Source organism: Taudactylus pleione, unplaced genomic scaffold (assembly GCF_031769625.1).
Source record: "Taudactylus pleione unplaced genomic scaffold, aTauple2 ptg000347l, whole genome shotgun sequence".
Lineage (NCBI taxonomy): Eukaryota > Metazoa > Chordata > Amphibia > Anura > Myobatrachidae > Taudactylus > Taudactylus pleione.
In genome coordinates, this window is record NW_028284748.1 from 2,570,258 (window position 1) to 2,584,569 (window position 14,312).

Sequence of the window (14,312 nt, forward strand, 5' to 3'; positions counted from 1 at the left end):
ATTGATACGGATGATTTATCTCTTTCCAGGCGGGACAGACAGCAAGAGTTTACCACTACATAGTTCGCCTGGCTGGAATACAAGGAATCTTCTGAATATCGGGATCATCTGTCCAAGTAGAATAAGGGTACACTACTTATTTCTTTACTTTAGTGCTACATTTTGTTTATATAGATTTGTTTGTAATTTTTCAATCCAACCTTTCTCTCATTCCTCCCCTTGGCCCTCCCTCCCTTGGAATGCTTTCCTTACAATCCCCTATTTTTCCAGCCTTGTTCTCTCTCTTGATTTTTTTTTCTTTGGATGTTATACCTGAAACACACATTCATATTGTGAGTGTATTTAATTTGTTTTTCATTGTGGTCATTGGGCCTGATTAAGCAGTGGTTGCAATAATTATGCTGATTGTAATTTCCTCACCCAGGAGCAATTGTTTGCGATCACACAGAAACACCATAACAACAGCACAGTGATTGACAGGCAGGCAGCATTTAAGGGACGTAAAACGGTGGAGTTGTAGACTTACACAGGTATGACAGATCATTTGTAGGGTGTGCATAAATTAGCCTTTGTGATCCTTCGCGTTACAGGACAGCTATCAGCGTGACTGGCGTGCTGCTGCATTTGAGACAGGTAAGACTTAAAGCTGGTACCAACCTCATTAGTGGGGTGCCGGCATCGGCAATTGCATACACACTTGCCGATGCCAGGAGTGACAGCGCAAGAGCGTTGGCCATGCTACATTCAGCAGCATGGCCCTCACTTGCAGACCTGACAGGCGATGTCACTGACGATGCACGGGAGCATGCATCGTCAGTGACTTTGAGGGTACACACTAGACAGTGTGCCCTGACATATCATCTAGTGTGTACCGGCATTACCCAGAAGCCTATACAGGGAGCAGTACACATCTGAAGAAGGTTTTGATGAAGATCAAGGGCCATATTCAATTAGTTGCCGTTAATTACCACAGGTTAAATGATCTGCCGGGACTATTCAATTATAACACACAGCAGCCTACGATCTACATTTAACATGGATTTCAGTTTGAGCCTGAGGAGGCTCAAATAGAAATATGCATTAAATGCCCTGATCGCGGCTGCCACGAATGTGAAAACCCATAGATCCGGAAACTTATCCCACATCTATGGGTAAATGCAAATTAGCGGGTAATTTACCACGCTAGGAAAAGGGGCTGTAAATTAATAGCACCGGGTGTTCAACACCAAGGCTACCAACCTTTACTGTATATTATTGACTCCGGTCCCAAATATGAACTTTGGAACAGCTATACACCAACATGCATGAAAGCTATTATGGACATTTTTTCGATGGTCCAATCCCTAATTAAGACTATTTTATCTATAATTTCCCTTATTTTGCTATTTACTTGAATACTATGTTATATTATTATAGTCATAAAATGGTGTTACAACGTATGCAACTATCTTCTTTATTCAAGAATTGTCTATATATATATATCCATAAACGGCTCAAATTGTAGCCAAAGAGGGCACTCACTGCAATGTTCAAATTGTTAATCAATCAGTTTTAATTAAAAAAGTTTAGATATCACCATAGTTGTTGTCGACGTTTCGACCCCAAGGGGTCATTTCAAGATGATTCACCAAGGGGGTCTTGATAATGACCCCTTGGGGTCGAAACGTTGACAACAACTATGGTGATATCTATATATACATCTATCTATCTATCTATCTATCTATCTATCTATCTATCTATCTATCTATATATATATATTTCCCTAGGGAATAGACCAGACTGTATAGCAAAGTACAAGAATTATTATTTTCTACAAAAATAAATGCATTATTCTATGTATACAGTAAAACATGCATGTAACCTAATTGTTATTTCATTGTTTATTGGTTGGCATACAAGTTTCACCCTTACAACAGTTATTAAGAATAGTCATTCAAATATGAGATTATACAAAATGTATAATACATTTTTAAAAAAGGAATAAACTATTGTCTGTGCTGCTATTAACCTCATGGAAGTCAAATTATTTTTAACTAAAAAATGTAGTGAGAATACATTTCTCAAACATAATTTATAAATATTAGTACCACTGGGTCCACCTTGATTTATACACACTATTGTATATAGATTGCTGCATAGCAATATTAACTGTCATTATTTTACTTTCAATTACATATTGATTGTCTGTTCTTGTCCTCAATTTATGTAAATATGTATATATTAAGTACAATAAACATCTCATTTGCAAAATGAAGAAAAAAATAGCAAAGCTTCTAAGCTGCTGTCCAATTTTATAGAATGAGTTATTAGTCATTTGTGTAGCAGTAAAGCCTTTGTCTCATTTCAGTTTCCTTAGTTACACAGGATAATGAATTTAACACACATGAGGAATTTTGATGCAGCTTTAAATTTATCTGATGTCTTTATTCTGTTACGTATATACAAATTTCTGAAAGAAACAAAAATTTTTTTATATGTACCACTATTCTTTTTTTTCCGTTTTTTCCCTCGTTAATCTATAGATAATAACTGCAATGCAGATACACCATTTAAATGCATAAGATTGTCACCATGTTAGAAGAATAAAACTTTTCATCTGTCAACTGTGCATTGGATAATATTGAATTTTTTATGTGTTTTAACGCTAACATACAGAAGAAAGCAATAATCAGAAATGAAACAATGTTTTACTGTAAGTTTTCATTTAAAATCAATGTGTTCCTTTTTTATTAATAAGTGAACATTTTCCTTATAAAATCTAAAGGTAAATGGCAAACATAGGTCATTGCTTCTTGCTTGAGACAAAACTTGAACAGAATAAAATGTATATTATTTTTCACTACATTAACAGGGACGCAAATTTCAGAGAAACAAAAAGCATACATTATGTGCAATGCTAGTATCTGTACAGTACATAAAATATTTAAATTTTCTGCCATTAGTTTTTTTGATTTTGTTTGTATAGTTGGTTAATACAGCAAAACACAAATATATGAAATTAGCATATGATTTTAAAATCCTTTTAATATGTAGATTGCGTTTTTGTTACTTTAGGATTCTTTTTCTTATTTCCACAAAGGATCATTTTGTAACCTACAAACACAATCAAAATATATAATTAAATTTATACTGTAGCAAATAATCATGTTTTTAGCACTCCAATTGTGGATTTTCAATATTCAAATTTTACAGGCGCATGGATCTAATTTCTATGAGCACCATAGTAAGTGCATGCTGAATTTAGCATGCAATAATGTTTTTGACTTCAATGGCACAGTACTGGTATATGTCAGCTTGCAATCCAAGAGTAAAGCATTGTCTGGCACTACAATCTGTTGATTTTAACAGCTGGTATTGCATGCCAAATTGCAGTACCCACCAGTGCTTAATGAAACTGGGCCATAACCCTTTAAATCAGTGCTGTCCAAGCCAGCTGTTGGACAGTCCTTTTTCAATTAACAGCATAATTAAAGAAGGCCACAAAGAGTGCCGTTAACTAACTTTCTATGTTCATTAACATAATGAAGTCTTTTTGGGATAAAAACCGGAAACAAAACTGAGAGCATTACATTGGTATCCCGTACACAGGACTAAAAATGCCAGTTTAAAAAATGTCTTACAGCATAAAGATTTAGGAGCACACACAATATTATTTATTAAAGTAAATCATAAAACAGTTTGTTAACATTACTTTCTCCCTTTTATGTTCTATAGACTTGTGACGAGGTGAGCTGGTTCTTTGCAATTTTCTTCAGTTGGAGTTCCTTCTTTGCTTGGTGGCACTATGAATCCATCACTGCTTCCCCGTCCTAATGGATAGTAAGTGTGAAGCTGATGTATATTGTTTCGGGTGCCCAAGTTTGGCATGCTTTTATAGTATAAATCATCAGTATCCCTAGTTTTGACTGGCGAGGAATCGGTCTGAGTACTAGTGGTAACGCTTCCTGTGACAGCTATGCCGGTTAATGTAGGCATGCTGGTGTAGAAAGAATCTCTGTTAGGTGATTGCATTGCTTCAGTGTGCTCATTAGTTAGCAAGGGAAAAAAACTTTCACTGTTGTCTGGTGGAACCTTTTTCCTGCTAAAGTGGAGAGGCTGGTGGCTCTCTGTAGGATAGACTCGTGAGGGCAGCAATGGAGCATCAGACTCCTCGTGTACAAGTTCTAAACCCATGATCTCATCATTAGCAAAAGATGTGGCATCATCAAGAACAATTACATCATCCTCCTTTATATTGTTAATATTATTTATCAACTTATTCACCAGATTCCTATTTTGTTCACATGAGCGTTCGTGGTTGTTCATGTAAGAAGGAATATAGTTAGAAGTAAGCTCCTTCAAAATCTTTTTTTCTAAGGCAGTCTCCTTGTGGTTAAAACCACGGTCAATTATTTTCACACAGTCACTAAGATATTCCCCTCTTGCAATGCTATAGTTGTTCTCATGGTTACCATTCAGTGGTAGAGTATCCATGACACTTGTATCCCTGGCATTGTTCAGAAGTCCCTCTGGAAAAGATTACAAACAAAACTTACAATTAGAACATATCAAAGAGGTCACAGACATATTACTAATAAGTTCAGTATAGAAGACTGCAATTGTGGCTTTTCTTTTTTTTTCTTTTAAAGCAGACCGGTCACCAATGATCAACATGAAATAAAACACAGTGTTTGGTAAAGAAATGGTTATGATTTCATGCGTTTCATATAAACTATTATAGATAATTTAAATAGCTATCATGTTGGTAATGAATATTCCAAAAACAGAACTACCCACAGTGCACAGAAGCCCTGAATAAAAATAAACCTCAACTCTCATTAAAGACATGGCAGAGAGCAGTTTATACATTATTTATGAGTGTGTGTTCACTAAAAAGTAATGGTGCTGCTCCATTACCATTCCATGCTGTGTATTCAACACTTCCCTTTTTTCTACATGCTGTTGTCTGCCACTAACTTGAGGGCACATAGAGGTCAGCCTGCAAGACACAAGACTGCAGGAGTAAACTAGGAGAGGACTAATACACAAATGTGAATGAAAAAGAGCATAAGATATAGTATGCACAGAAAAGTAATTCTAGGGCAGCTGCAGTGTGAGATAGCATCTTTCTTTAGTAAGTTGAAAGGGTTGGAAGATGAAACCTAGGGGATGTAGTGGAAGTGAATAAGAATCATAGAAGGATAATAATTGAAGCCATATTGGTATAATTGATAGAAATAATGGGGGCAATAGTGACTAAGCAAAGGAGTAATTCAAAAAAGTTTGAATATATTGGTGTTCTTACATGCAATGGGCAGCTGAGAACCTGTTAGCAAGACTCAAATGACGGTATGCATCAAGCATTGCACTTTGTATGCGATGCATCCCGCCAGTAATCGCAAGCATAGCAGCATTTAGTAATGTCATCTGCTTGTAAAATTGCGGCTAAAATCACAAAGGACAGCTCTCCCGATAAGTACTTTGCGATATAAAGACTTCCGGATTTATGACTCGAGAGCCCTTCTGCGCGTCATGCGTGAGCTGCAGGGGACCCTGGGAGGGATCCTATTGGATACCTCTCTGGGAAAGCTCAGAAAAGCCCATAGGCTTCTACTAAGCAATGTCATCTATAGATGGCATTGCCTACCAGGGAATGCGGTCAAACCTCCGAAGATTGCATTTTTGGAGGGTTGACTGCATTTTTGGTATTGATGGATCCCGTCCAAATTTTTTTCATCATGCCTCACTGTTTTGTCAATAGCTTAATCTACAATTCTATTTATACAGTACTTAATTTGTTGTGTAATTAACTATAACTATTTGTTGTTTGTGCACTTATACTGCTGGCTGCCATTGGGGATATGATGGGCTTTCTATAAGTATATTTAGTGTTCACTCTAGTTGCAGGGTGCTGATCAGTGAGGACGGCATATTCACATTTTGAAGGACACAAAATTAGACATGATGTATCAGTAGCTGTATAGCGATACAACATGTATAAAATTTTAGCCTTCAAAATTTAAATATGCCCTCCTCACTGATCAGCACCCAGAACCTAGAGTGAAAACTATAAATTTATGATGGCACCAGAGCAGGTGAGGTTCATGCCATAATTTTATACATGTAACAAATATTATTATTCAAAGAGATTTCTTTCTGTGACTGTTTGCCTCAGACAGTGTTCACTTTCTAAGGTAGGCATATATGCAGGTACTAAGAAAAAATTGCTGCTTCCTATGGTAACTAATGAGATTTTATCATATTACACATGAAAACAAATATATATGCTAATTTATTTTGGGATGTAGTTATAACCCCGACACCTGTCAGAATCCCGGCCTCGGCATCCCGTTCGCTGGCATCCCAACGGTAAGTACTGGGGTTAGGGGGAGGGTTAGGGTTAGGCATTAAGGCAGTGGGGAGGGTTAGGGAAAGGGGGAGGGTTAGGATACTGACCGACAGGTGTTGGTATCCTAACCCTGTCGGGATGCCAGCGTCGGGATTCTGACCGCCAGGATCCCGAGTGCTGGCATCCCTTAACCAACCCTTTTTTTTTGTCACACCGGTGTCCACCATTCTGCACTGAACATAAACAGTATGACCTGTTCTATGCTCATATTGCACAAGATGTCAGAATGTAATAGTGCAGCTATCATACATAGCCAATGGGACTATTCATAGCCATAGCATTAGTCAATTTAAACAGGCAATGTTAATATAGTATTTGATAATAATTGGTGACAGGTCCTCTTTAATGTAATGCTATATTTGTCAGTACATACTGTAGGTCAGAGAATAAAAAAGTGAAGAACAACTAAGGAGTCTTATTATTATAATAATAATAATAATAATAATAATAATAATAATAATAATAATAATAAATAATAATTTATTGTAAAAAACAATTAAAACTAGATGAGATATGAACACATTGTATAAAATTACATTTAAAGAGAAAGTTATTGAATTTTATGTATACATTTTTTTTCTTTCAGACTGAGCAGCCAGGGATGCGCTAAACCATGCCAGTCTAACACAGTCCACTCAATAATAAACCTAAGTGGCATGATTCCATATAAATGGCTAGATCGATCTGTTGTGTGATCTGGGCTAATTGTGTTTTCATCAATTCTTTTTCCACTGAAGATCAGTGCTTAAAAATTTAGTTTTGGGTGGAGTTTTTAATCACTTAAAATAAAATATTTACAGTTTAAAATACTGTATAATATTTTATTTTCCTCGATTGGAAATCCCAAAGCTACCAATGTCCTACAGTACAGCTAAGATCACCTCTCCTATTACGGTATGTGGATAGAAGATTGACAATATAAATGTCGTTAGTCAACAGCACCTGATGGTCGTCATGCAATAGATCGATAGGTACAAAAGTTTGAAAGTGCAAAAGGTTGACAGGTTTAAAAGATCAACAGGTTTAACTGGTTAACACAAAAATGGTTGATACATTTTGTTTATGGTTTTTCAACATTTTTAATAGGAATAGGCACTTGAGGGAGGATTAGGCTGTTGTAGAGGATGGTTAGGGTTAGGCACTAGGAGTAGGGTTAGGATTAGGGTTACATTTAAAAATAATAATAATTTGACCATTTTTGTGTGTTGACCATTTGAACCTTTCAACTTTTTTACCCTGTTGACCTACTGCACTGTCAACCTTTTATGCCTGTCGACCTATTGCAGGTTGACCACCTGGTGTCGACCTATTGACTTTCGACCTTTACATTTTCAATCTTTTATACCACACCCCCTATTGCAGTGTTTTATTTTTCCAACTAAGGTCAGTGAATGGACAAAACTTTATTAGAGAATTATTGGGCCCTCCAAATCTAGGTAATGCCACTGAATTTAAGCATAATTTTGTATGTTTACTTACCTTAACTTAGTGAACATCACCTAAATGTAATTATTTTGTTTATTTGGAATGCTTCTTCAATAAAAGGGAGAAATGGCATTTACCTTGAGCTCATCAGGATACACCAATAGATGTTCTGGTAAAGGAACCTGTGTAAAAGAGGCCCTAAAAATATCTGTGTTTAATTCCCCTAGACAATAATTGTGATGGGGCTGGTAGTGTCTTATCTCAAGTAAATGCTTGTATAATTTGTTACTAGTTTTTCTCCTGGTTGACGAAAAACCCAAAACAAATATTAACCATAATCTTATTGGACAACTCCACCCTTAGTTCACCTTTGTTAATCAAATATGCCACCAAAATATTGCAAACTTTTCAGTTTCCCGAAATTGAGAACTGGCTTGTACTGCAGGACTAAGGACCTCATTCAGAGTCGGTCGAAGCGGCCGCACGGTCGTATAGGAAAAGGGGCCGGATATGCAAATGATGCACACGCATGTTGCGTCCCTAAGGTCGGATCGTTAGCTGGCCGACCAAGGGGTGGATGTGGTCGGATCGCTAAAAATACGCCCACTTCTCGTACGCATAACACATCATCTCTGGCTACATAAGGATTAATCGCGAGCATCGTATGCCATCGGACTGGTCGTATAGCTAAAGGTTGACCTGACCCTCTCCTAAGCTCTATGATCATGTCAGTGTAAAACCTCCCCTGTCACGTGTGCCATGACACTACTTTGTTAATTATGCACTCCCTTAAAACTCCGTTCGCATAATGAGGCACGCCTGCATTCGGATCTCCACACCCCCGTTTTCAAGCACCTTCCCATGTTACCACCCACAAACACCGCAATCTGTCAATCAAACTACCAACCTGGCGGTGTTCAAGGAAAGAGAAATTTCTGATTGTAGCCGCTAGTTTGCGCACGCGCATTGCGAACTGTACGCATGTGCAGATCAGCGAACATCGGCTGCCTACGACCGTGCGATCGCTTCGACCGACTCTGAATGAAGTCCTAAGTCAATTATAGATATAAAATATACTGTAGCTCTATCAAAGCTGTTCAGATTCAGAGTTATACATTGGGGGCAAAATCTATTAATGTAGGCTCCACTAAAGCGGTGTTGTCCGTTATTCTAATAGTTTTAATCATAATTCTTTAAAGTGTTAACCTTGTTCCAAGTCCAAAATCTAACCCAAGACCTACCCCTACAACTAACTTAGGAGGGAGACTTGCATTACTGGGCCCAACAGTAACATATGGGGAAGGACCTGGCAATTCCAGTTCACTACCACCTTTGCAGAGGGGGTGGCTAATATGGGGCCAGGAGGTCAATGGAACCCAAGCAATGCTGGACTACCCTTTCGATGCTTCTCTCTGCTCAAATTCAGTGTATAGAAAAATGTAATAACAATTTTTTTAAACTGACATCACATTGATATTTGTATACATCAGTCCCTGAGGCACCAACTAGGAGTAGGGGGATGATAGTAATATATTTTTTGTAAGTGGTAAAGCAACATTAAGGTTTTAATTCATTTCTATATACTTATTTAGTTTTGTATAACAACAAGGGAGAAAATAAGGTCACAAAAAGGTTTAAATTTAGTTACTTTTAATATGTGTTTAAAGTTACTTGAAAAAGTAAAATAAAATAAAAAAACTACCTACACTTTCCAATTAAATATTTACCAGTAAATATTTATCAGCTAGCTATGGCCATCAACAGATCTCCCATTAATGGTCTCCATTGATGGCGCCATTGGTGGTTTACATCAGTGTCAGGAAACCATAGATGGAAAACTATCAATGGTTTACAACATATTTGGCCATCAGTGGAGGAGGCTGGAGGCAGGACTTAGTGGGTGACATGTCATTTAGAGAAGATGACGAGGAGTCACAATAGAGTTAAGCTCAGTGAGTCTGGCAATGGGGATGATTAATAATACCATTGCCAGGCTCTCTGTCATCAATGATGAAGACCCATCAGATCTCCGCTACTGATGGTAAAACCATCAACCATAGATGGCAAACCAACAATGGATTTTAACCATTCATGGTTGAAGACCATTGCTAATATCAGCATCTTGTCTAAGGTGGCTAAATGAATGGGTTAGTAATGAGCAGAGTAAAACAACTTAGATGACTAAAGTTTATTTTAATTGTTAACTGGACCACTTTCATTGAGTGTCATGACTTCTTTCTTCCCCTATTTCCTTCATTTAGATTTCCCTGGCAGCTGCTCCTCTCTGCAGCTGCCGGGTATACACTGGGGGACTGAAGGCTGCTGGATATAAATATCCCCAGTGGCTGTTCCTCTCTGCAGCCGCCAGGTGTGGAGTCCTGCCATGCAGCCTTATTAGCTGCGATTGGCTGCGTGGCAGACACTGGGGCAGGGTGCAGGGATGCAGAGGGCACAATAGGTCCCCATGCAATTGGCGGCTGCTGGAAGATTATCTTTCGGGAGCTGCCCAGTGGACATTTCGGACTATTCACATTATTTGCAACCATGTCAGTGAACCTACAGCCTGATGTGGTCGCAAATGATGCGTCCATGCCAGGCAAGTCGTTAATGCTAATGTAGAAACTAAATGGTCTCATGGACAAGGCCCTATACCCAAAGCCTGAAGTGGGTGACACTTCATGCAATGTCATAGTTTTATTAAATTACTAAGAGAAGAGAAGAGAAGACACACTGTCAAAGTCCTGATTTATAAAACTAATCAGATATGAGGGCAATGAAACACACACATGTTCAGAGTTATGGGGGTAAATTTACTAAAGTGAGAGTTTTTAGAAGTGAGTTTTAGAAGAGATGTTGCCCATAGCAACCAGATTCTAGCTATTATATTCTAGAAGGTGCTAATTAAATGTTAAGTAGTATCTGATTGGCAGCTATGGGCAACATCTCTTATAAAACTCACTTCTACAAACTCTCACTTTAGTAAATTTACGCCATAGGCTGTAACTTGAGCAAAATGAGCTTAGGTCTATTGAGCTATTGAGGCAAACACACAGGATGTGTATGGCTCTGCATGGGGCACAAAACTGCTATTTTTACACGCCTTGTTTTTACACCCATTTTTCAAACACCAACCTCATTAATGATCTATAGAGAGCATTGGGTGAGACAAAATATATGATACACAAGAAACTAAAACTAATGTTCACCAAATTTGGGATACACAAGGATAACAAAGAATTGTCATTGTAGTAGTTAATGTGCTGAAAAAAATATTGCATTTTGTATATTTCTAGGTCCTAGTAATACCCAACTACATATTTTAATATTGTATCCAAGCTATAGAATGCCATCAATCAACATAATTGTACCTACTGTAATTTAGGAGTTGTATTGCCATTTATATTAATCACAAGATGTGAATATTTCAGAATAACATAACACAACATTCATTCTGGAAACTCTTAATCTCTTAGTTTAATTTATTGTTGGCTTTCTGCTGTGGTTCTAAAAATTAAAAAAAATATATAAAAGATGTTTTTCTCATTCATTTTATTGCAATTACTTTGAATCACAAGCTAGAACTCTCCTATATATCACCATCTCAAATTCTTGCCCCCAATATCCATTTACTTTTTTGCCCGTATGGCTAATCCTTTATGTATGAGGAATTTCCTAGGACACACAACTCCATGTTTCCTGAGATAGAGAAAACGTTTAAGAAAATTTGTTAAAGTTATTTGTGGTCAGATTTTCAGAAAACTGCTATAGAATACATTTAAGTTCTGGACAGACTCCTAACCTCTAATACCTCTACTCACTGAAGGAAGACTTGGAACCACATCTGAAACTATTTCATTAATTATTTGCCAGTTTTAAAAGACTTTACTATTTATCTTCTTCCCACCATGATCCTATTTTCTTCAAAGAGGATTTACAACATCTTCCATTAGATATTGACTTGGATGTACAAAATTGGGCACAATTTTTAGCCAAGTTCTGGAAAGATTTCTGGGTGTTCAGGGTCCCAGTTTGCCCTTCTGCTCCACGGGAGGTTTCTGTCCTCCCAGAGCTCGCCTTAGGACACCTGCGTTACGGATTGAAACTATAATCTTCTATTATCCACAATCGAGCAGCCAATTTAAATGAGTCCATTAAGTTCTTGAGCAATTTCTGAGGTCTTATCTGAACAAATTACTTCTATGAGCTGAGTTTATCATCAATAACCACATTCAATACAGTTTTCATCACTGTATATGAAACTCATGCACGACTTTCAAGTCAAATTCCTTCCACTTCTTGTGAATACCACTAAAACAGTCTAGATTTCTAACAAGAAAATCATATTTAAAGTACATTCTGTTTAATTTGCCCCATTTTTCATTGGCCCTTGTGAAGTAACTGCACTAGTCAATTATGTCTACTAATGCTGTCAATTACCTTCTTTATCTTACTGTATACACTGTATATAAAATTGTTTTTTTGTTTGTTAGTCTGTCTATCCAGTTATGTATTTGGACACCCCTGCACCAATTGGGATGAAACCGACACCAGGTGGTCCAGTTGCATCCTGGCGAGGTTTAAGGGTGTTCAGGGTCCCAGTCGGACCTTGGTGTATGCCGGGCAGAACTTTGATCCAGGGAGCCTGTTCTGAAACTTCCACTGGATAGATTTGAACAAAAACTTCAGAGTGGTAACATTGGATCCCAGAATACATACTAGGGGGTTTAGGTCCCGGTCCGACCTCCTGTTGGTGTATGCTGGTATGACCTGGGGATGCTGGGAAGAACTTTGACTCTAGGAGTCAGTTCTGGGCCTTCCACTGGATGGATTTGGATGAAAATTTCAGAGAGGGGTGGCAATTGGGCTGGGATGCCTAATGGAGTGGTTGGGGTCCTAGTCAGACCTCACTGCTGAGTGCGCCGGGCAGAACTTTGACCCGGGAGCCTGTTCTGGGCCTTCCACTGGATGGGTTTGGACAACATCACATAATAAAACATAATAACTTGAATATTTAAACCCAAACAGCGCCGGGTACTTCAGCTAGTAATAAATATCTAATGTTTTCCATGCAGCCTTGTTAAAATCTCTAAAACTTAATTATTTTTTTTAAACTGCCTCCCAAAGTCTTTCTTGAGGACAATCAGTGATAATTACAACTAGTCACAGATTCTAAAATTTCTTTGGACATGTAATTTATGTAAGAAATTAAAGGGACATGATCATGAAGAGATCTCTTGGGTGAAAGCATCCAATATTTATGTTCCTTTTTCTAAAAACATTAATTTAACCCATCCTCGCAAACACAATAGTGGACCCTGTATAAAAAGCTGCTGCCTATTTATTTAGGATAGTTCTGGCAGCTGTGGCTTGTGGGTTCTGAAGTCCATCACTCTCTTGCAGGTATCCTGTTGAATATTCTGGGCCTAAAGTTTAGCCAGCAACAGTTGCATTGTAGGTCATGTCTGATTGAAAAGTTAACAAAACCATATCTAATGCTATGGCTATAGCTCTTACAGGGTAAAATTTAATCTTCTTGGATGAGTGGGAAACAGATTATCACCAGCTGACTGTTATATAAGCTATACCCCATTAACATAGCTTCTGTAACCAGAAGATTTTGCTATAAGGCAAAATTAATCTGTTAAAGATGATGACATACATACTCCAGAATTATTTACTTACTGTATTGTGGTCATTACCAATCCCTGTTTTAAGACCACAGTTGAATCATTTGGAAAAAGTGGTTAAAGAGTGTTTTAGAGTAAATTTGGGAAAGACTTACAAAACATCTGCCTGGGTCAAGAAGGATCTGTGGATTTGGTTCCCGATTATTAAGATGCAGGTGCATAACTACCGTAGGTGCAGGAAATGCGGTTGCTATGGGCCTGCCTCCCCCTGCACCCAGCTCACCTTAGCAGCATTTCAAGGAGAGAACCCGCTGATGATCCATTCTGCAAATTACTTTTAAGTTACAAGCACACTGCAGCCAATGAATAGGAAACAGTGTGCTGCACGGGCCAGTTCATCAGCACTGCGGGCCCCTCTCCTCTTATACGTCTCTCACTAAGAGAAGCTGGGAGAAGGCGTGGCTATGATGACATTCCTGGATTACGGACATGCCTCCTCCAAGCTTCAGTGAGGAGAGATGGAGCGACACGCCGGGCTTAGGTGATAAGTAATGCGGAGCTGGAGGGTGGTGGGGAGAGGGAGCAGAGGGGGCATAGATAGACCCAGGGGCATAGGGAGTGAAGCTCTGGCAGAGCACGAGCTCCTGGCGCCGAAAAGGTGAAAGGGCGCTGCTGCTCGACTTACTGTTACTAACTTAAATGTGACTCCAGTCCTGCGGAACCACCGACAGGAAATCGTGAAACCATGCCCCCTTGCATTGACGCGTCACTGCCTCTCTACTTAAGTCGCCGGGAGGTGGGGCTTAAGTCCGGGGGAATTGGAGGTGAAGCTTAAGTCCAGGGGCAGACCTTAAGCCCATAGACGCAGCCTA

The 14,312-nt window shown here is 38.5% G+C and overlaps 1 protein-coding gene across 7 annotated transcripts in view; it reads right to left on the reverse strand.

Annotated features, from left to right (window-relative positions):
* Positions 1–1,886: 1,886 nt before the first annotated feature.
* ADGRL3 (adhesion G protein-coupled receptor L3) overlaps positions 1,887–14,312 on the reverse strand; it is a 558,102-nt gene continuing 545,676 nt past the window's right edge. For 6 of the 7 annotated variants that reach the window (XM_088444095.1, XM_088444094.1, XM_088444093.1 and 3 more), the window contains one exon: positions 1,887–4,508. In XM_088444095.1, the coding sequence (XP_088300221.1) occupies positions 3,709–4,508 (800 nt within the window). In that variant the 3' untranslated portion in view covers positions 1,887–3,708. The remainder of the gene's footprint in view (positions 4,509–14,312) is intronic. The other variant, XM_088444098.1, reaches the window with a different exon arrangement.